The sequence below is a fragment of the Gallinula chloropus genome, assembly GCF_964237585.1.
Source record: "Gallinula chloropus genome assembly, chromosome: 1".
In the NCBI taxonomy this organism is placed as follows: Eukaryota; Metazoa; Chordata; class Aves; order Gruiformes; family Rallidae; genus Gallinula; species Gallinula chloropus.
In genome coordinates, this window is record NC_140085.1 from 34,609,300 (window position 1) to 34,631,898 (window position 22,599).

At 41.2% G+C, this 22,599-nt stretch overlaps 1 protein-coding gene across 1 annotated transcript in view; it reads right to left on the reverse strand.

The window, feature by feature from the left end:
* The window catches only part of ANO6 (anoctamin 6), a gene marked incomplete at both ends in the record, with an annotated part of 70,495 nt that overhangs the window by 37,744 nt on the left and 10,152 nt on the right, over positions 1 to 22,599 (reverse strand). The window contains 2 exons of the mRNA XM_084276891.1: positions 569 to 697; positions 9,600 to 9,676. Of these exons, the coding sequence (XP_084133017.1) occupies positions 569 to 697; positions 9,600 to 9,676 (206 nt within the window). The remainder of the gene's footprint in view (positions 1 to 568; positions 698 to 9,599; positions 9,677 to 22,599) is intronic.

The following is a 22,599-nucleotide window of genomic DNA, read 5'->3' on the forward strand; positions in this document are numbered from 1 at the left end:
GGAAGGAGTGGTACAGGGAGAAATTCTGGATGCCAAGTGACATACATTTATATCCCATAAACAGCTTATGTACTTTACTGGGCAGAATGTTAGCAGCTATGTTCATGACTATGACTTGGAGCACCTGGTCAGCTGCCCCCTTCCATAGGTTCCTTTGAATGCCCTTATTTTAATACCAAAGTCTTCTAGGGGCCCAGTTCTATCACTGCAGGTACAGAAAACTGCCCTAGTCTGAAGATCTTGGTGCCTTAATTCTAACTGAGAACCTGGTACCAGCATTTTTCTGCCCACATCTCCTGAAAGGTTCCTTCCCAGGAGGATGCTCTGTGGTCACCTAGAACATGCTGACAGGCACAATGTACAGTGTTCTGCCCATTTACACAGCAGTCTACTGGCTTGAGCTTGTCCCTATTCCTTGTTCAGTTTGATGGGCTTCAGTCTCCCATCACCCAAAAGTAGTCCCAGGACAGAGCAGTGCAATTGCCATTCTGGGTGAGGGCATTGTCCTTTCTGCCTACTGCTCTTAACACCCTACAAATTATTCAGATTTATACTGAAAATAGCTTACCTTTTGTTTTTTACGATCACTCCTCTTATGGGTCATTTTTTTACTTTCATCTTCATACACCAAAACAAAGTCAATTCTTCGATGCCCATCACTGAAGAACAAGGAGTCAGGTTTATCATCAAAATCAGCCTGTAAGGCAGTTAGGATATGTTAATATGAAGAACTCTACTTGTGTTCTTTACTTGCTTCCTGTTACACAGTATTTCTATGAACAGAGAAATTCAACATGTCAGAGTCATACAACATGAGGACCAAAGTGACAATAGGATGGAGTAGAACAGAGAAAAAAAAGTTGGGAAGTCTCTGTATGACATAAGGACTGCATAACTTTGACCTATTTTTGTTCTTTAAAAATAGCATATTATCTTTTAGCAATGGCAGGATCACTGGGATGCAGCATCATTCCCTAATAACGCATCTGTCAAGTACCTCGTGTACTGTCACAGATACAATGTTAGACAGCCTGTCTACAAGACGTTGTTGCCTGATGGAAGTCTCAGAGTTAGCTTGTTCTCATCTATCTTCTTACTTGTCCATAAGACATCACTGAGTCCTAGTTCCTGGAGGAAAGTAGGATACATTGCCATACCCACTAATAACATCCTAATATGTTATTTCGTGTATGAAATGATACAGAACCATCAATGATGGAGGAACCTTAATCCTTGAGTAACGATTCTGTAACATCTTAGAGGACTCTGAGGGCACTAGCACATGTAACAACCCTTCCTTTCAGGAAATATGTAGGTGCAATGTTACCAGAATTGTCATGTAATGAGCACCAAACCCTCAGAAACTTGGCCAAATCCATCCATGCTGTTAATGAGGGCAGTGCCACTGAAGTTGATAGATATCAAATATCTGAAATGGGGCTCAGATTTGCATCAGAGATTATAAAATCTCCAAAGCTGGCAAAAGTCCAATACAGAATCGCTGAGGGGCTTTGGCTTCCAGGTGGCTGGGCATGTTGGGTGGCCCAGGGCAGCATCAGGCTAGGAAAAATGACAGAATAATATCCTGGACATGCTGTGCCTTTGGGAACACACAAAAAAAATATTCTCAGATGTCCAATCCCTGAAATTTCCCTGTCATTGCACACTAAACTTCATGAGGGATGCCAGGTCCAATTTTGTGAGCTCTGGGATGTCTGGTCCACAGAAAGGTACATGGAAATGTTACAGTGTCAGAGAGCCCTTAAGTGCAGACTGAAACACTTGTTCTTCAACTGGGATAAAACAGAGGAATGCCAGTCCTCAGTCAGGAGCACCCCAGTTCCAGGGAGCATACAGTGTTTCAGGAACCACATGTGTCAGTGTTTCCAAAACAAAATTTCCCACTAGTTTTATTCTAAACTTCTCCCCGTAGACTGTTTTGCTACTGTTTATTGGCTGAGTCAAAGCAGTTGACCAAGATGTGTCTCCCCGTAATTATGACAAAATTTCCGTATTTTAAATAAACCCAGGGGAATCTAAACACAGTTTTTAATTTTTTTCCCTGTTGTATTTGCACAGGCTAGGAGCTGCTGCAAAGAGGTCCTGGTAATTTAGTTGATTCTTGGTTAGAACAGTTCTCTCTGAATCCTACCTGTGCCTAGAGATCTGTGACCAGCCTGCCAGCAAGCAGCTGAGATACATACATAGACATATATGTATATATACTGACATATCACCAGTGTACACATATATTCTATACTAGTTTCACAACCTGACCTTGGATTCAGAAGCTACCAGGCAGTGCCCAAAACAACATACAACCACACACTGTGAATAAAGTTTTAGGGAAAAAAAAAAAGATGCTTTAAATTTTCAGCTGGCACCACCAGACCACAAGGACACTGAGTATCTCTGTCACCCAAAGCCAGTCACAGGTGTGAATTGCTGAATTCTTGAGAGCCAGACTTGGCATTGCCACATCAAGCAATTGGGCTTGACCCTGATGAGGTTTCCTCCTGCTCAGGACTAGCCACGGTGTAAAACCCAGCCCCGCTCCGAGCCATTTCCAGACTCATTTAAAACATAATCATAATGATTTCATGTTGACTGCATTCCCGTTGGGAGGAAAGGATGGACAACAGCCAACAGCCCCTGTTGGGAGACGGCTTGGGAGGTTCTGGGGCAGCAGCAGAAGGGAGGGAGCAGGGAGCTTAGCCCAGCCCAGCACAGAGTGCAGCCTCACAGCCCTGCTCTCCCCTGGGACCCCTCGGGCTCTAGCCAGGGCTAAAATTGCTCCGTGTTGCACTGCTGGAAACACAGAGCCCAAACCTTGTGATCATGAATAAGGAAGGGAAGTGTTGCCACTGCATAAACCAGAAGGGTTTTTTAATTATTTTTTTTTTAATTGAGTTTCTTTGTCTTTTGAATCTTAGAAACAACACTGTAATAACTTCTGTTAAAAGGGACAGAGTTTAGTTGTGGAATTCCAGCATAAAAGCAGTAATGGCTTCGAGTTGTTTTCACTACTGGTTTAGCTCTTTTTCCTATATGACCTAACCACAGCATAGAAAAGAGAGAAATGGCAGCCAGCTAACACAAGATCAAGTTCTGATCTAACAAGTTTTGATCATAATTCATGACTGCATAACCATTTAAATAATTTTCTTAAACGTAGTCTCCTTTAAGCTTACAAAACTGGTATGTAACTCAGTGAGAACTGACTTCACTGGGCTGTCGATATCCAGACACAAAGCCTGCCTGTTAATCAGTACTCTGACTCCTGGTTTCATTCACATGACTAAATACAGGTTACCATATACATACAGCATTCTCTCTCTCTCTCAAACCCCGCATATATACAAGGGAATACAGCTGAAAGATTAATCAATATTGGATTACAAGAACCCAGATATACAGAAGTTCACACTTACGAAGCTAACTTCTTAATCTCTATTGATTTTAATCGCAAGGACATTGTTCAATTGACCTATACATAGACACTTTATGTATCAATAAAATAATAAAGAATTGACTCATTAAGCCTGAATATTAAGAGATCGAGATTAAGACCCACATAAATAGACTGCAATGTAACGTTAAATGTTGCCCAATTAAAAGTAAGAGGTAAAATGCAAATGGGACCGTAACAGTTAAGGTTCCGACAGCTGCATTAACTGAGTTGTGTGGTGTATCCCTACTGGATAGTTTGTAATGAAAAATCATGTATTATTCAACATAACTACCAGGGGAAAAACAAGACTGGAAACCAAAAAGATGTGCTGCACTCTGAAGTTAATAATTCCTTTGAGACAATGTGTGTTTTTTTTAAAAAAATACATAATATTATTTGACAGTATTACAAATGCTATTATCATCCAAATGCACACAAGCTTTTGTGCACAGACACTTTAAGTTAATGGAGCTGAAATTCCAATAGATAATTTTTCTTAAGTATCAGTAGCAAATTATAATCCAAAATAATGAACAGGCCCATCGATACCTCTCTGCTTTGGAAGAAACAAACACAGGGTCTACCTACTGCACTCGTTAATTCTCTTAGCCTCGGCATAATCACATTTTAAGTACTGATGGAGGCAGTTGGTTGTGCACTCTAATGTTATAATAATACCCCAGTGGACAGCAGGTTAATATTGATTAACATCATTAATAAAAAAATTTAAAAAAAATAATCCATTTAGCTGTAAAATACTAATTATATTTAGCACATACTCTGCAGCACTTCTGAACCCTCCAAGTACTGTATAATCAACTGCTTGCCTACCACTGGAGTTGGAAAACTATTAGCTACTTTATTAACAGAAGGAATCTGAAGGAGGAGAGGGCCAGGTCATGGACAAAGCTTTCTGAAACCCTCAGGGTGCACCTGCATGGGCAAGCCTCAAGGTAGCGTGTCCACTTTCATGTGAGTGTGCCAGTTCAGAGCAGGTCCAGACCAAGTGAGGAATGAGGCAGGAGGTAGTTGGTGGTAACAAAGAGCCCAGAAATGTGTATAATGCAGCCAGCACTTCCTCAGTGCCAAATGCCTTGTTCTACAGACCCACTGTCTGGGTCCTCACTACTTGGTGATGTATGTACAGCTGGTGGGATCCTGCCAGAGCTGGGGAGTGCTGCACTGATGCAATCACACTGATGCAATCACACTGAAGCAATCACACTGAAGGTCCCTGGCCAGCCCTCAGCAGCCCTCTCCCATGCCCCTGCTTACACACCTTCTCTTAATCCTCCCCTACTCTGGCCCTCTGTGGCCACCTCAGCAAAGGAATAAGGAGCTTCCCTCCCTCTTTGCTAATCCAGTTGCTGGTAAACAGCATCTGCTATCCCAGTCCTCATGGCAGAGTGGCACTTAGAGAAGGGACAAGTGTGACATGAAGAAAAAATTGTCCCTCCACACAGGGCCATAAGGGCTGGGGTAACTGGTCTGGCTCCAAGCAACCGCATCAGGGAACCAACCTTTAGCACCTGTACTTGGAGCTCCTCAGGAGGGGCACTACCATGTGCTCCCCCTCACTTATAACCAGGTTTGCTGGTACCTAAAGGGAGCTGCCCTGTCTCACTCTTGAGACCCTTCCTGTAGCCATGGCTACATGAGGCGCCTGCAGCAGAAGATGAAAGGAGACCACTCGAGTGGGAAGCTCCCTTCAGCAACAGTGATGTTCATGCCAGGGGAGGAAAAACTGTGGCATGACAAAGAAATCTGTCTTTGCTTTTCCAGGGTTCTCTGGGCATTACATTGTTAAACTCCAGTGGGGATAATGGTTGGAAGGGCAGCACAGAGACAAGCATGAAGAAAAATATGTGCACAGGAATTGCAGTCATTTATTGTTCACTGCACTCTGAAGAAGCACAGGAATGACTTGCCTAACTGTAAGGATAAAGGAAGCACTTTACTTTGTCCACACAAACCTTTGGTGTGACTGTCAATAGCATCAAATATAATCATTACTGGAGGGATAAACTACTTGCCTGCAACCTCACATAATTTTCAGGTATGTTTCAAAACAGCTTCCTGCAGCACACCAGGGAATAAATCAGTACTGGGAAACAAGAGAGCAGAGCAGATCCTGTGTAACATCACCTCTGCTGACAGGCACCTGCAAAAAAAGCCTCCCTCTGGAGCACAGCGCCAGTCTTGTGGGGCACCTCCAAAGTTACACTTCAGTTGTGGGTTTTACGTAGGTGAAAATTTCAGAGTGGCTGTTTACAAGCACAGTTATTTCTCTCTACAGGCCTCAGGAAACTTCAAATCAAGTAAATAAAAAGGGAACAAATTGTATTACCAGGATATCATGAAACATAATTATTTGTGAAGTGCTTTGAGATCGTCTGAAGCAAATGCTACAGAAATATAAAGCTATTCTTAATATCACAGCTGTGTAACAAGATCTTTTATTATCTCAGTTCTGAATGACCAGTACAAACAATTCTCTGACATTAAGACCAACACAAGCCTTTACTTCTGGACAATACAAGATACTTCTGGAAGATACAGGCTGATTTGCATATCATGTACTAATGTCGGTCTGCCTCCATAGGGCCATAAAACTGTTGTGCCTACAACATTTTTCCTTGTGACTCATATTTGCTAATAACAACAGAGGACTGTTTTAGTTCTGGTTTTAGCAACAATGAGATTATCAGCAAGCACTTAATCAGAAGGGTTTCTTTTCATTTCCTCAACATGCAAGGAAATTTCTGATACATAACAGACTGAAATAAACTGCAACTAAATACAAAGTAGAAAAATGCGGGGTGTCATTACAGTCACATATTTCTGCCAGCAGAAAGCGGTTAGCAACTGGCCAGGCATCGGGATGCCTTGTCCCCTGAGCTAAGTTTGGACCAGACACCCACTTGATTTCCTGTCTGAGCGTCACCTTGCTGCTGGCTGCAGAAGGAATTCCAGTCACTCCTGATTAGAGAGACACCAAATGTCCCTACTTTTAAAGAGAGGATGACAGTACTCTGCTGACAAACTGCTGCTTTTCAGCACTTCCCATCCTTCTCTTGATGCAGGACCTGGGAAAGTCACTTCTCTGGACTTCCATTGAGCCTTCTTGCTGCGGAAATTGTATTTGAGGGGCAGCAGTAATAGACAATTTGAAAAAGCTATCCTCCCCTTTCAGATGGCGACTTTCGAAAAGAATCTTAGTGTTACATCCAAATTCAGACTGTCTACCTATAAAGCAGATAAGACTGCAAAATGAAACATCTGAGAGCTGGAAAAGACTTGAATTAATGCCATCTACGCAGTTTTCTCTTGTACGTATTGTTTACAATACATGACTTAATTGTGCAACCACATGCCATACTTCTGGCCTCCTTGTAGTAGTTATGGAATATCCCTTATTATCTTCTTTATTCAATGTCTTTATTTGTTACATCTCATCTAAATAGCCTAAACGCTTTAAAGAGGGATTTCTTTCAGACTTTCCCTGTGGGACTCTCCTTGTTGAAACTCAATGTTCTACAAATGTTGAGAAATTTAATTTTACAAGATCCCCCAGGAGAGAAAGTAAGAGTATAACCCTCATTTTAATCGTGATCACATAAGGCATCTAGAGACCAATGCCAAAACCTGTTGACTGCCTCCTAAATTTTGAGTTCGAGCTTGAGACATCAGGATGGTGACATCTTTCCAGAGAGATCAGCAATTCTCTCTCTTCAAAGAGCAATAGACTCACTTTCAGGTCCATACTATATGACTATTTTCAACGAATTCAAACAGGGTCACTCAGGAAATAAACAAAAGCTAGATGTGACTTTGCAATTCTTGCACAGACACCCTATAGCAGAAGGAGGGATAAAATCCAATTATCTGGGACTGCACTCCATTTCCTTTGTCATAAGAATCTTTGATTTTTTTTTTCCCTGCAACTTCCTGCCACATTTACACATTGCTGAAGCCCTACAAACAATATCCTCACAGAATTTGGACTTTTTGGACATTAATGTCCGACTCACGCACTGAATGAGCCAGGGATCTTGTGGCAACCTTAGCACATGATCCTTATAATTAAAGACAGAACCATTAGAAGAACTGGACCGTTTTTATTAGGCAACAACTTACTCAGTTTTGACTACACCAGGATGACTTGCAAAATCAAATCAAATTTCCAGAATAATTTCAGCTGCAAAGCACGTTCTAAGTTTAGACAACAGGCGCAGTACTTCCCTTCTATTCAACTGTTTAAGGTTAGGCTTCCTATTCGGTTTGTTTCCCTTCCTAGCTGCAATTAGCACTCACCCATTTCACAGACAGGATCAGTAGATCGCAACTTTATATTTCACCCCTTCGACCCACTGCAACTGCCCAGCGGCTGACAACGGAAGACCTGACACGGAAAGAGCAGTGTAGGAAAGATGCTGCTAAAGCTGAGCAGAAATTATAACTGCTGGTAAACATGAGTTACTAAAAATAAAAATTGATTTTGACAGTTGATTTTCAGTAGAAATAAAAATAAATTCTACCAAGACTGCTTGGAGGAGACTGTCCTAACCACAAGGTATATGACATTCTGCCTGGTCTGATGCTATTTCACTTCATATAAATCCATTAAAAAAGTTTCGCTGAACCACAAGGAGAGTCTAAGAAGGATTTTTATAACATCCCAGTCGGCACACAGCTGGGAAATGGAAGCTCTTGGTTCCACTTTATGGTCCAAAAAATGTTTAGATCTTTTTTCAGAGCAGCTTTAATTCACACACACCCTGCCCCTGAATTCGAATGCTCATTTATCATTGTATTGTATGTTCTCCAAGTTATAAAAATAAAGCAACACATTTCCTTAAAGAGAGAAATCAGCAGAAGCTAGACCTCAGCAGTCATAACACAAACCTTCTCTGTGCAAACCAAAGGGATAACTGGTAGCTGGCTGACAGCAGAGTTGTATCTAGTAGGCAGCCGTGAAAGAAATGCACAGGCAGGTTCACTTATTAGTAAATAGCTGATATTTTAAATGTCAGTGCCTTGGACTGGCCTAACTAGGAACCAGATCCAGATCTCGTTACTTGTAGGCACCATTACAGTAGTTTCCTGAATGACTTCTCTCTGTGAAAACCAACATTACGCTCTTCAGTGATGAAAATTGGTCCAATGAACAATTCTTTTCTCTGATGAACCTGTTTCTTTATGCCTTGCTTTCCTTTAACACTGATCTACCCAGGAAAGTAGTTGAATGGAAAATAACCTATACATAGCCAAAACCAGTGACACTAACCTCTGTCATTAATGAAACACAAATCAGACTTTTTCATTTACATGGAGCTGCTCTGTTAGCTTTAGGATAAGTGTATGCTTTTACACCTTTCTGCATTCAGGCTTGTAGCCATCTTCCTGTGCAACTGAAGGCAATGCTTGTGCTGTTCTAGTGGAGAAAATAAAACTACACACATCATCGTGCCAGTTGGGCATCATGTTGGCAAAGTGAGTGCTGCAGCTGGGCCTGCTGGGGTCACCTGGCCAGTCCTTAGCCATAAATGAGATCTGAGGCAGGACATCTTGAGTTGGAAGACTCTGTTTGCTGCAGAAAATATTAGAATAGCTGGGGAACTTGAACTTGGATAAAGGGAATGGACACACTCAGGCCTTTTTCCTTCTTGCCACTCCAGTAAGGAATTCTTGGTGTCTCCATGCTTTCTGAAAAAATGAATTCTGAACTCACCTGTCTGCCAACTAATACCTGGGTGTGTATGAATCTATAGGGTGTGTGCGTTTAGACATAGGGTATGTTCATCACTATATATCCTAGTATCGACACAGAAAAACACTATACGTGCACATACAAAATTATATAGAGACAGGAGGCATATGTGTGTGTGTACTGGTTAATACTGAATAGATATTGGTCACTTCTAATTGAGTGCAGTGCCTGTGTCAACCTGTGCTTTCATGCCTGAGTCAAGGACTTCAGGTACCCTCAGGGAAACGGAGATACAGCGACTTAGATTCAGTCACAGGAAAGAGTTGCATGTCCTGCAAATGCAAAGGAACACCAGTCTTCTGGAACAGCTACGGACTGTTGCATATCTACATGAGAAAAAATTCTAGGTAGTCATAGTTAAAGTAAAGAAATACCCACCCATTCTGGAGTATGAAGGTTTTGCTGATCCGGCACGGTTCCGTAAGTGGGAATAATAATCTGGTTCAGTTCCAGGACTAAAAATAAACATAAAAAAATTTAAACATTTTAGCATTTTGTGTGTGGGGTTTTTTGTTGTTGTTGTTTGGGGTTTTTTTGGGTTTTTTAAGTTTTATTAACGGCTTATGGAGAAGCCACTTTATTGCACTTATTTAGTGTTTCAGAAAGAGAATGTGTTTCACACTTCAGTTATAATCAGCAGGTGGCAAGAGAACAAAGCATAAATTTCACCAGGATGACAAGCTAATGCTAGGAGAGCATCATGACCAAGCTACAGAGATGCAAAGCATCCCTTTGCTGGTTTGTTATTTAACATTTCTGAAACTCTATCCACACTCCCAACAGCAGTTACGTTTAAGTGAATAAGGGTACCAGAACTGGCTCCACCCACACAAATAACCCTAGCTCGTGCTGACTGTACTTACCAGGCAATAACAAATAACAGCACCAGGGAATTCTTCAGAAATCCTGGAATGGGTGTGATACAGTCAATGATGCTGTAACATTCACTCTATAACAGGAATGATTTTTCACACAACCTTATAATACACCTACAAGTTCAATGTGTATTGATGCCCCAGTGACTCGTTTCCCAGGTTAAAAAACAACAACGTGCAAACTGAATTGCTTTCCTGAAAATACAGCATACAATAGAAATGATCTTGTGGAGTATGCTGCTCCATGATACCATTATCAAGCACACTGGGGAAACTGGCCATCAGATCAAGCACCAATTCATCCTAATAAAGCTGCTGGAAATAAGTTACAGAAACTCCACAGACACTGAAAGATACTGGTTTTAATTTCTTAACAAATATTTTTGGGTCCTAAGAAGAAGTCAGATAACATCCTGAGGCTGTAGATAACATCAAGTGGCTGATAGGAGAAGTATGCTTTCTGCCTGTGCATGGCACACACATGGACCCCATGTGTTATTTCTGGATCCCTAAAACAGAGAAGTATATTTGCCAAGTCGATTCTGCAATGAGGAAAGGGTCATGGATATCAATAGTACCTAGATGCCAGTGTTGCCTGGAAAGGACAGCTTTGACTTATCAAAAGATAGTACAATACTCAAAGAAAATGCCCAGACTCTAAAATAATCCAGTCTGTAGTACTTTTCGAAGGATAGCTAAATGTCCACCAGATACAATGCCAGGATAAACATAACTGATGTGCCTGGGGGGTTTCTTTGACTTAAAGACTTCATTGATATTTGGCCAAATTCTCAAGAATTCTTAAGAAGCTTTTTTTTAACTGATGATGTGCATTTATACCGGCTGAAGATACGTCAAAACACTTAATACACACCCAACAAGACAACTGCTCTTTAGCATCAATGGAACTCCTTATGGCCTCTAAGCAACTGAGTTCTCTGGTTTAAATACTCCCTCATCGATTTTGGTAGGGACTTTGTTCCAGATGTTGATCTGTCAGTCCCAGATCTCTACTGTGGTGATAGTGTATGCTCTAGGGAGGGGATAAAACCAAGCCCGTGATTTTTTTCATTAACATTGCTTCAGAAACATTTGAGTCATAACCCAAAGGCTGGCCCAGTTGAATAATCAAAGTCCATGATCTCTCAAAAACATGAGCATCTTTAGAAAAAGAGCAGGAAAATGTGGACTAGTGCAACACGCAAACATTATGTGCTGAGACCGTAATACGAGGACTCAGAAAACATGAGTGCAACTCAGCAGCTACTGCAAGATTGCTATCTGTGCACACCATTATATTTCAATGGGTTCAGCTCAGACTAGTGTTAGAAGGGCAAATACATATCCTTGACGTCAGCATAATGGGCAGCACCCTACATGCCTCAGGGCATTCTTTATTCTGTGTCTGGACACAAAGATATCCAGATACAAAGTGCTTCTGAAAAAGGAATGTTTCTGCCCAGGTGTAATAGACAGGGTGAAGGAGAAATATAAGCGTTCTGCTCTGAAATGGAAACATCTGCTCTGAAACTCTGTGTGCCACTGCACGAAACAAGCAGATGTGGACACAGACACGAAGACTTCTGCCAGATGCTGAACTGCAGTAACGAGTAACATGAGTTAAAATGGCCTTTTTGCTGTTTCCTCACGACATGTAACTGCACACCCCTCATCAGTTCTGTCTAGAGATCCCTTCAGCCAGACCTGACAAGAAGGGGAACACGTGGCATTCACAGCAGGAAGGGTAACTTCAGTTCTCCCAAATCCCCACTCATATGTGGCTGGCAGGAACAGCTGCTGTAAAAATTCATACGACTACAAGTTGCCTCAGGGTCTCTGGCCAGCATATCTCCCCATTACATTGTAAGTGCAATGTACATCTACACTTTACTATTTAATCAATATTTATCATCTTACCACATTTTAATTTGCAATACCACTCAGTACAGTCCCTGGACCATTGCAAAAGGGACCTGAACTCTCACTCCTGAGACATCAGCCCAGAACTTCTCTCAAATTAAATACTGATTAGTGTTTGTGTGAAGCGAAAATTACGGAACCTTGACACTACCTGAATGTGTTCTCAGGTCAGATTCATTCTAGCAGTGATTTGCAAGGACAGCTGTGCCAATTTGTGAAGTTCTTAGCTGGAAAAGACCCTTCTGGCCCCTCAGAGACACAGGAATGGCACCTGCAAAAACTTGGCTTTGTGAGGAAAAGCTGCACCCACACAAGGGGCTGTACAAATCACTTCACATATTTCTACCATGTCCCCTCCAGCATTACAGTAAAGTCAGTTAGAAGAAGGGAGGACAAGAAAGAAAAGTGCAGTACACAAGCTTGGGTTTGGATATTAGGAAAAAAATCTTTCTAACAGTGAGAACAGTAGGAGAGAGACTGCCTGGCAAGGCAGGTGATGTCATGTGAGGCTTTCAGTATCAGAGATGCTTCAGTGCAGATTAATTAAATAAGCTGAAACAATCCAGGCCAAGTTAATGAATCAGTCATTAAACTTAGGAGGAAGGCCTAGACAAGTTTTTGAGGTGCCTTCCAGACCTCACTTTCCTCTGAGGGTAAGTCTGGCCAGTGTTCTCATGCTTATGTCCAAAAAAGACCACCGTGCTTACCTCTTTCTTCTTCAGAGGCATTATCACTCCTGTTAATATTTAGGTCAGAACACATCAGGTGTGGATGTTGATGTTCTACCACTACAGCAATGTAAAGCAAATAAGGTGTAAGAGAGCAAAGAAATTGACTGGATTTGTGTTGGCAGGCTCTGATTTTAACATCAAGTGCTACCTTCAAGCAATCCTGGCAGCATACAGTTTTGTCAGAATGTTTTATCAAGTTTCTTTGAATTGTATTCATAGATCTTGAGTTCCTGCACAGTGATACCAGTTGGTCTTTGATCTAGTCCTTACAAAAGATGCCGTTGTAAAAATTTTAAGCACTGAATCTGTGCATGCTACTTCACAAGAATGTCTCAATGGTATCTGTAATCCAAGACAGAATGGTCAGTATTTCACATCTTGCCTCAAATATACCTATATGCAAATATTAAGAAGTCTATGGTAGTCCCATGCTGTTTCTTCATAACCTGTGTACACCCCACACTTTGGACCAGGCCATGAGAGATGTTGATTCTACCAGTGATTTGTTTTATGAGTTTTCTCTGTGGCTTTACTTACAGATCAGCCAGCATTTCTGACTGGATTGAATAAAGATCCAAAAATTCCAAGGGAAAACATCCAGTCTTTTCTTCAGTTAATTGATATTGCAGTGAATGGTTTTGTAAGAGCAGTGATCTTCCCACTGAATAATTCAATTTTAAAGGCCGTCATAAGCATTGCTACTAGTAATCTCTGCCTGTAACTATGGCAGAGGTGAGAGGCCATGGCACACTGATAGGAATGGAAGCTGCTCTCCCTTTGTAATAAATATAAAGAATTAAACCTTCCCTTGTAGCCTGAATAGTGAAATAATAGAAGCTGCCCAAAGCACAGGCAGTAGGGATGAAACAGGTTTTTTGAGACCATAAATTCAAAGGCCTGAGACTAGAAAAGATGCAGTACCCAGCAGTGGAAAGAAAGACGCTGTCCAAAACACCATTATTGACAAGAAAATCACAAAGATATTGGATAAGCTGATGTTTGAAAAGTCCACTGGGCATGGCTCTATAAGCAAGGCCATTGCAATACATGACTGAAGTTGCCAAACTTTTTGTGCCAAAGAAATTCCTGGCTATCACAGATTTCCTCTCTAATGGAAACAATTGAAGGTAAAAAATGGCAGCAGCACTCTTCAAGCTTGTAAATCACCTACACAAGCCAAGTCAATGGGCACAGAATTCTGCTATGTCAAAAAAGGTTTTACAACACCTGGTAACACCTCAACAAACCTGTGAGACACTGCAGAAGACCTCAGCCCCAGCGCTGAGCGTGCTACCTCACAAGCAATCATGAATGTGAAGCCAGGAAGCGGTGCCTGGAACCCACAGGCATTGCTGCTTTCCCATAGATAGCATCTCACCTCTCACTTCCCTCAGAGGACTTTGTAAGAGTACTGACTCTCTCTCACACACGTTTTAAACAAGGCTAGACTGCAGTGCATCAGCTTCTCCACATTACCTGGCTGCATGCAGCGTGCTGCCCCACAGCAAGTGCTGGAGAGCATGGGAGGAAAGGCCAGCAGGCATTCACTGAAGGAGGATGTGGTAGACGGGATGCTGGAAATGCACACTCCAGCACAGAACACCGCACTGCCCTCCGGTAGATTTGCCTTAGACATGTAAAAACATAAGACCCACTTGAGTCTTTTAGGCTTTTGACTTTTAGACCCAGATAGATTGTGAAGAAAATCAATATAACAACATATTTCACTGTTTGGAAAACATCAGGAAATACTTATAGGCGATTTTCATCTGAGTCAACATTCCACATTCGGGAATCCCAAAATGTTTGTTTGACAGCCCTGTCACTGTATTGGAACAGAAAAATAGTCATTGGTAAAGTCTAATTGTCCTAATGAAAATCAAATTAAAAGATCCTATCAGGTTCGCCACCAAGGGCTCAGATTACTGGATGGAGTCAGATTGTTCCCATCTGCTGGGATAACCAGGAAGATCCAAAGATGGGGGTGTGCCCAGGCAGTGCTTTCTATGTAGAGCTGATTTTGCCTCACACAGCTCCTCAGAAAAGAGACCGACACTGTGGTACTGTCTTCTCATCACAGCGGGCTGCAGTCATGCTGGCATAAGATCGGTTTTGTGATATCATTCTGCACAGCACCCAAGAGGTAACCAAGCAGTAAATGCCACCTTACAGGTACTGTCTCTGAAGCCACAAGGAAGTCATACTTGATATGAGCTGAGCCCTGGAATGAATGGAAACTACTCTGAAGCCCATCATCTCATCAAGTCACATTATTTTCACTTTATTTCATAAAGAATAACAAACTACTTCTGTATGGAACAGAACTAATGTTTCAGAGGGATTCATCTTCTCAAAAAGGATGAGTGTTGATACATCCAAGCCAGGGTACTACGTGAGGAAATGGCAATCACTGTCTGTATCAAATCTGAGGAAATTATAATTAGGGAAGAGCTTAATTTTCAGGTGAATCACTCTAAACATCTAGAGTCATCCCTCAATATCAGCTGGGGACTGTAGTGAAGCCACTGCCCTGAAAAGGACTCTACATAGATGGCAGCTTCCTTAAGAACATCCAGCCCTCTTGGTCCAAAAATAAGAAAATTATGGCACAAAATACAAGAGTCTGTCCTAGCCTTTGGGGAGAACAGGAGGGGAAGAGGGGGACAAATTTGTGCCATGCTGTTTTAAATATCCTAGAAGATCACAAAGGAGGAGAACTGACAACATAAATTTTCCCCCCGACCAAAGATTTTGCTTTTCCAAATCTTAACACTTTTACACAGAAAAGGAAGATACTGTTTTAAGCATGACTACAAGCTCTGGGGCTGTGAACAAAGAGGAACTGGAATTTATGCTATCTAGGCTAGACAAAACAACTGCTTTCCTTCCTGTTGATTTATACCAGATTTTATATATTAATATTGCTAAGTGGAGGCATTATTTTTGGGCTCTTTTTGACGGTTAAAGGTCTGTCTGAATTGAAGTGACTTTTCCAGACTAGCTCCTCTCCAGAACAGTCTCATCTTTGCTTACTTACAACAGCAGCCATCATGGTGACAAATTATTGGTGGTTTCAGCTTATTCCACCAAAATACTATGGGCTTACACTTCATAGTATTATTTTAAGTTCAGTTATTTTATTGGAATGTGTTTAAATTAGCTTTATTTCATATCTGTAAACTTTATTCTTCCCTTTTTGAAAAGTTATGTACTTGAAGTGAAATTTAATTATTTTTATAACAAACTGTATTTTATAGGCTATTGTTTATAGCTAATTGAAGATCTATGCAGGTCCCTTTCATGTGCAAGTCTTGCTGTCTTCTTATGATCACCCGCAGTCTCACATCACGTGAGAAAACCAATGACATTTGGTGTTGCCAAAATAGTTTTCCAAGCTGTCAATAAAATTGCATTATTTCTGCACTCACAGAGAGCAGATCTACAGGTGTCATCAAACCAAAATCTGATCTATGCCACATAATTAGGACAACATCGATTTTAATTTCAGATGCCCAAGCATACCCAATATGAAGCTATCGATGGCGTTGGATCACAAAGGAAGTGAAATGCCTGTCTTGGAAAACGATTCTTTCTTGTTTGGAAGATTATTCTTTCCATTAAGTTATCTTTTCTTACAGCTGTGCAAACAAAGGATTGGGAACATGTGGTATGACTTTCAAAAACAAATACTCTTTCATGACTAACCTTTAATAATTCAGTTGGGAATACAATACAGAGTATTGCTAGGCTAACACCCCATGTCCTGAAACAGCCAGCTCAGAGCTGGGGAAGCTCACCAAAACCAATAAAGTAATTAGCAGAAAGATATAAAACAAGAAATCAGACTTTATGGAAAGGATTCTGCTGATAGCAGAGCCTAAATATTTAACAGGCACTGAGCTGGAAGGCTCAATAACCAAAATGTCAAACAGTTCTCACGTGTCCAGAGCTCAAAGTGGGATACTTGCCCAAAAAATCTGTGGCAAAAGTCCTAAATCATTTCAGTGAGACCTGGACTAGACCCAACCTCAGTTTTGAAAACAAACACTGGGCTAATGACTTCTTAGCGGCGATTCCATGAGTCCAGAGTAACCTGCAGACATGCAAATGTGGAGTCCCAGCTCTCACTGCTGCAGTGCACGCCAGAACCTGCCCGCACCCAGGCTGCTCATCAGGCACCAGCTGACTGCAAATCACCGTGGAAATTCAGCTGCTAATTAGGCCATCCTAAATGCTTTTTCTGAAGCTAAACAATTCACCCACCTCCAGCTGAAATGGCTGTTGGGAAGAATTATTTTGGCTCTCAGCTGTCAGTAGGCAGTATATGGACACAGAGACAATTTTTGGCTCTGCTGTGTATTAGCATGCCTACCTGTTATAATTTTAAATGATAATCAGCATGGCTTTTGGTTGTGCACTGAATATAAACGTGTCAAACAGCTAGCTGGGTTTGTCAGAGTACAAGATAATGGAATAAACTGATTAAGCCAGAAGGCTTCAGACTGATAATCTTTTCAGGCATTAATCTCAGGTTGGGATACGGGCTTGAATCACTCTCTCTTTTCCACGTACACCTTCTTATAATCTGAGTAATTTAAATATATTAAAATGATGCAACGAACAAGCCCTCTTAAAGTTTTCAATTAGAGGCTGGAATTGGGTAGAAAACTGCTGTAATGCTGACTACCAAATGAGCCTGTTTTAGGATTGATGCAACCTGTGTCACGTTGATACGAACTGAGGCACACATAAATATGCACTTTATTTCTTTAATTTTTAACAACAGTACACACATTCTCATTCCTGCTGCCAAAAATGCAAGTTCTTAGTTTCTAGGGTTGAGAAAAGTAACTACCCCAGTTGCACTGAGAATGTAAGATGTAAGGGATCAGCTGGATCGCTGAATCCAGCACCAGTGTAGAGGCAAGTTTGAGTTTTACTTTTGTGAGTTGGTTCTGAGAGAAATTTTTCTTTACTTGGAACGTTCTGATTAGTCTGAAAATGGGATGCAGAAGAACATGCTGCTGTTTTCCTCCTGCAGTAATTAAAATGCAGGTGGCAGAGGATGAGACCCACTAATTCTAAAAACCCAAAGGGCATCAGGGCAGATTTGCAGAAGGTGTTGGACATGTAAAGTTACAGAGAAATTCCTGCTGAGGTATTCAAAGGTGTCCAAGCAGATTGACGGTTTTTATGCCAAATTACATCAAACAGAGTGTATGACCCTTAGTGACCACAATGAGGCCATCAATTTCATTAATCCATCGATCGATTTCATTAACTACAGTTAATGTTTCCCTTGCTTGATAAATTATTTTAAATGCAAAATGTTTTATAAATATACTTTCTTCTTAAGTATACAATATATTTAAGATAACTAATAAACATGTTGCACGTTGTTTTCTCTATGGTTAATTAACTCTACTTACCAACAAGATGTATCTAAATACAAGTTCAGAGCAAGTAGTTATTATCTAGTAGATAAGAAAGAAGTCATTCAACAACAAATTAAAAATCAGAGCAACTACACATTACCTATATATCTACTGAACTGAATGTCTGTCTCTGGAATTAAAGAAGGGATGTAGGCACCTAAAACAGGATTTGGCAATAGCCAAAGTATTCGGGTCCAGAAGTACAAACCAAAACCAACAGCTGTGCAGCCCCTGGCTGCTGAGTTGCCTCCTGTCTCTCTGTTGGGGCATTTCCCCTGGGGGTCACCAGGGACCATGATGGGTGTAGCTCCTGAGGTGCCCTTCAAAACCAACATTATTCAACAGAACATAAGGGTTTTACTGTCTTAGCTGCTCTACCAATGAACAAGAAAAACGTCTTTCTCTTAGAAATCCTTTAAAATAAGGAAATCAAAACATGATTAAAAACTCTATACAGGTTGCTATTTATTATGAGCTGTAAATTAAATCACTAAATTCAGTCATTTGACTTGGGTTAATATTGCTCTACATGGTAGAATCTGGTTCTCAGGGCACCTAAAAAAATTATACATTTGTGGCAAGTGGGCAGATTGGTAAAGCCTCCAAACTCAAAATCATATATTCAGAAATATTGCTGGTTCAAGACTCTCTGTCACCAGCGATGCTTGTTTTAAAGACAAATCAAGGGATGGGATCCTGGTCTTCCCATTTCAGAACTGGTTCTTATGACGGTACCACTTGATTCAGCACAGCAGCAGATGCTGGTGGATTTTAAGGTAAAACAAGTAATTTTTCATTACAAAGCCCAAATTGTCACTCTTTTCTTTTTCTTCAGGACCCAACCTCCTTTTGTATACAAGATGGGGCTGCAATTAGGATGACGCCAGGTTTGGCCAAAGAAGAGAACTTGCCTGTCTCTAACTGGTTTTTGCAGAAGAGGGATAGGATATAGAGACCATAGAGAGACTCAGAGGAAGAAAGATTATCTGATTTTCAAAGACTTTGCGGGCAGCCTTGGAGAAGCAGTTTATGCCCCAGCTTCAGCATTTAATACACGTGATGCTGAACAAGCTGCTTGAACAGTTTTGCCCAGCTTTCCATGTCAATGTTTTCAAGCTAACTGCCCAGGCTGTTACAGAGCTGGGTGTTTGTCACTAAGTTGGGTGGACAAGTATCGTGTGGTACTTGGAACAGCAAGATTGGGAAGTCCCAAGGCTTTTGTGACTGGTGAACATTTTTTTGACAACTTTGTGTGAAACACAAGTGAGTCTATCAGCTGTAAACCCAGAAAGGTATTAAAGACCTAATTGTTCAAGAGTGGTTGAAAATTAATTATTTCCTTGTGGCCCTGCAGCAATGTTCAAGGGAGGCCAGATGGCAGGTTCAGTGCCTTGCCTTTGCCCACAACCCATTCAGAAGTGCTTTACATTCCCCATGTCTTATCACTTCAGCAGCCTGCATTCCTATCAGAAGGGTCTGGATTCCTGAAGCTCCAGCTCTCCCTAAAAAGGGAGTTAAGGCAACCTGACACTCACATCCCTGTTGGATGTAGTGCTCCAATGTGGTAGAAACACAGAGGAGGGAGGGAATGAAAATGTATGCAGCGCAAGGCTTGGATAATTCGAGTTAAATAAGGCTTGGAGCCATGCTCTTAATGAGGAAGATGAAAAGAAATCTGCAATTACTACCAGTTTACCGAATGGGGCAGCGGACTTAAGAAGCAAAAAAGAAAATTGATTGTGTAATTAGAAACTGTTACATGCATGCAAACCAATGGCAGGGAAAATGAAGTTGCCTGGGCAACGTTAATGCTGACATCATCCAACTTCTAAGTGCTTGACTTTGCAACCTTAATGTAAACATTGTTTATATATAATATATAATTATCTGCAGCCATTTAGGGATGCTACGGCTCCTGTTGGTAACTGGTAATATTTATGTTTAAATATGGAGAAAGATTTCTGCTGGCTATATTGTATTATTTAATTATACAGACCGTTTAGATATTAAATTATATCTGAAGCATTTGAGAGATTCCCTTGAGCAGAAGTGACGGAACAATTATTGCTGCAATTTGGCACGAGGAAACTTTGCTGAAAGTCTAGAATTTCACCTAATCAGACAATTTCATTAGCAGTCCATGTGTAGGAGCACCCTGGGCTGCTGATGAGTATTTTCCAAATACACTGTAAGAAAAGTAATCATAACAACTATGGACACTTCTCCTTAGCAACCCACATATCAAATTTATTAAGTTTTAAAAGTCAGCCCAGAATAAAGTAATTAGTGTAAATTCAGTACCACGATGGGGAAAAAAAACCCCAACAAAACAGTATGTTTTAGCTTATTACATTCTGTATGAAAAAAAAAAATAGTTCTGGTTTCTGCTGACAGTTAATTCATGGTGCCCAGCAACTACATCTGGGCAAGGTCTGACAGCTTCATGCCAAACCGCTGTGGCTTTGAAGACACGGGGATTTCTAAATTGCTTTCTCGGAAAAGAGGCATTAACAAGAAGGATGCATGTGTGCACACAGCTTTTTAGTAACAGTGATGTGGGCAGACTGATGGAAAATAAGAATGTGCTCTCTTTGCCTGGCATTGGAAAGCCCACTATGAAACTAAAAGGAAAAAAAATAGATGCATGAGAAAATACCAACTCAAGAAACTTACACACAAACACATTTGGAAAATATTAAGGCAATAAAAATGAACTCCAGAGTGATCACAAGCATTTTTCCCTGGACTTTGAGAACATGGAAGTAAAAGGAAGCCAGATCTCAACAGTCATCACAGTCCTCTTACAAGACAAGGACGGAAAAATGCAGCGGTTGCTTTTGGAGAGAGATTGAGAGAGAGAGAGAGAGGGGGAGAGAGAGAGAAAATGCAGTGCTGGAGGTCCCAGTCATTTCAGTCACTGGTGAACAGCCTCCAACCTTAAGTGACACGAATGCACCGGCCTGCCATTGCACATTTACCAGTCTCCAGGGGCTGAGACTGAAACATTTACATACTTAAATAATTTTATGTATGCTGATGGTTTCACTTAATTAGAAAGGATTGTTCTCATGTTTGTCTTGTGTTGGGCTTGTAGTATGTCCTTGCGTGGGCTGGTGTGCAGAGATGAGCAGCAGCCTGGTACCTCAGAATTTTATGCTGCTGTGTGAGGACTGCAGAGGCAACCTGCAGGTAATGCTGTAAAAAAACAGGATTCTTGCCACGGGCTGAGAGGAGTACGTGACATTTTGGCAATGTAACAGCTATCAGAAGCACTGTGCTACTTGGCCCCAAACATCATAAAATGTCATTGTTTATATGTGTTTTTTTTCCCTGGGAAATTTCAGAGGAGTTGTTAGTTAGGTCTGATTTAAATCACCTCCATTAAGTCACAATATTGCCGGTATTTTAAGAGGTACAAAGGATAAAACCAGGAAGCTGTGCAAGCTGTTCATCATTTTTGTGCAAGCACTCTACCGTCCCTGCCTAGATCACACGTGTTCCCAGAACCTAGCCTAAAGGCCCATGACCTAACACTTCTGTGAGGACTGTAGAATTAACCCTCTGGCCACGAGTATGATGTTTTTTCTCCTGTTCCAGCACTGAATCACATCACTGCACAAATACACCTGCACTTCTGCCAGTCCCCGAGTGCCTCCTTGTACCTCAGGTTTCCTTTGTTGCTTACAATAATGTGAGGTTGGTTTGTTTTCCTATCCCAGAGCAACTAACCCGAATTGGTTGTCCTTAGGCAGGAAACAAAGAAAACAACCCACTTTTGCTTTTGCTGTGGGACAGGCTTGCCAAGATCAACCCCAAGCATACTGTCAGAACTGCTGTCCAATTACACGTGGAATTATCGTGTTGTTATCCAGCTTTCGGTGTGTTTTACAGGAGGGCGGCCCGTGCACAGGGCTTGCCCCAAGCTACAAAACCAGCTTTTTTAGCAGCCAGGCTGATCCCATGGTGTTCCTCACCAACACCAAGCCTCCAGGCAGCCTCGGAGCCTTTTCATTGGGAACTGAAATGATTAACCAAAATTGTAATTGCAAATCGCTGTTTGGTTAGACTTCAATGCCTATGGATCAATGAGCTACCTAATTAAAAATCTTAAGTTTGAAATATGTTTGTAAAATTATACCCATTGCTCTTAAATTTACATGTCTCCAAGGAAGTCTATTTGAATTTCTGTAATGAGTTTCTCAGAATGTTTGCTTTAAAGTATTTGCTACACTCAGCTGTTACACCGTGTGTTTAAAGCATGTCCCCCCTTGCCCTCCCAAATTACTTTAACAATATTTTGGCTATGAAAATACTAAGTTTGAAGTCAAAACCTACAGGCATTTTTGAGCTACCTTGTATGTGTAGGTGCAAAGGCTCATGTCTGTAAACAGTCCCAGCGCTGGACTCAGAGTTTAGA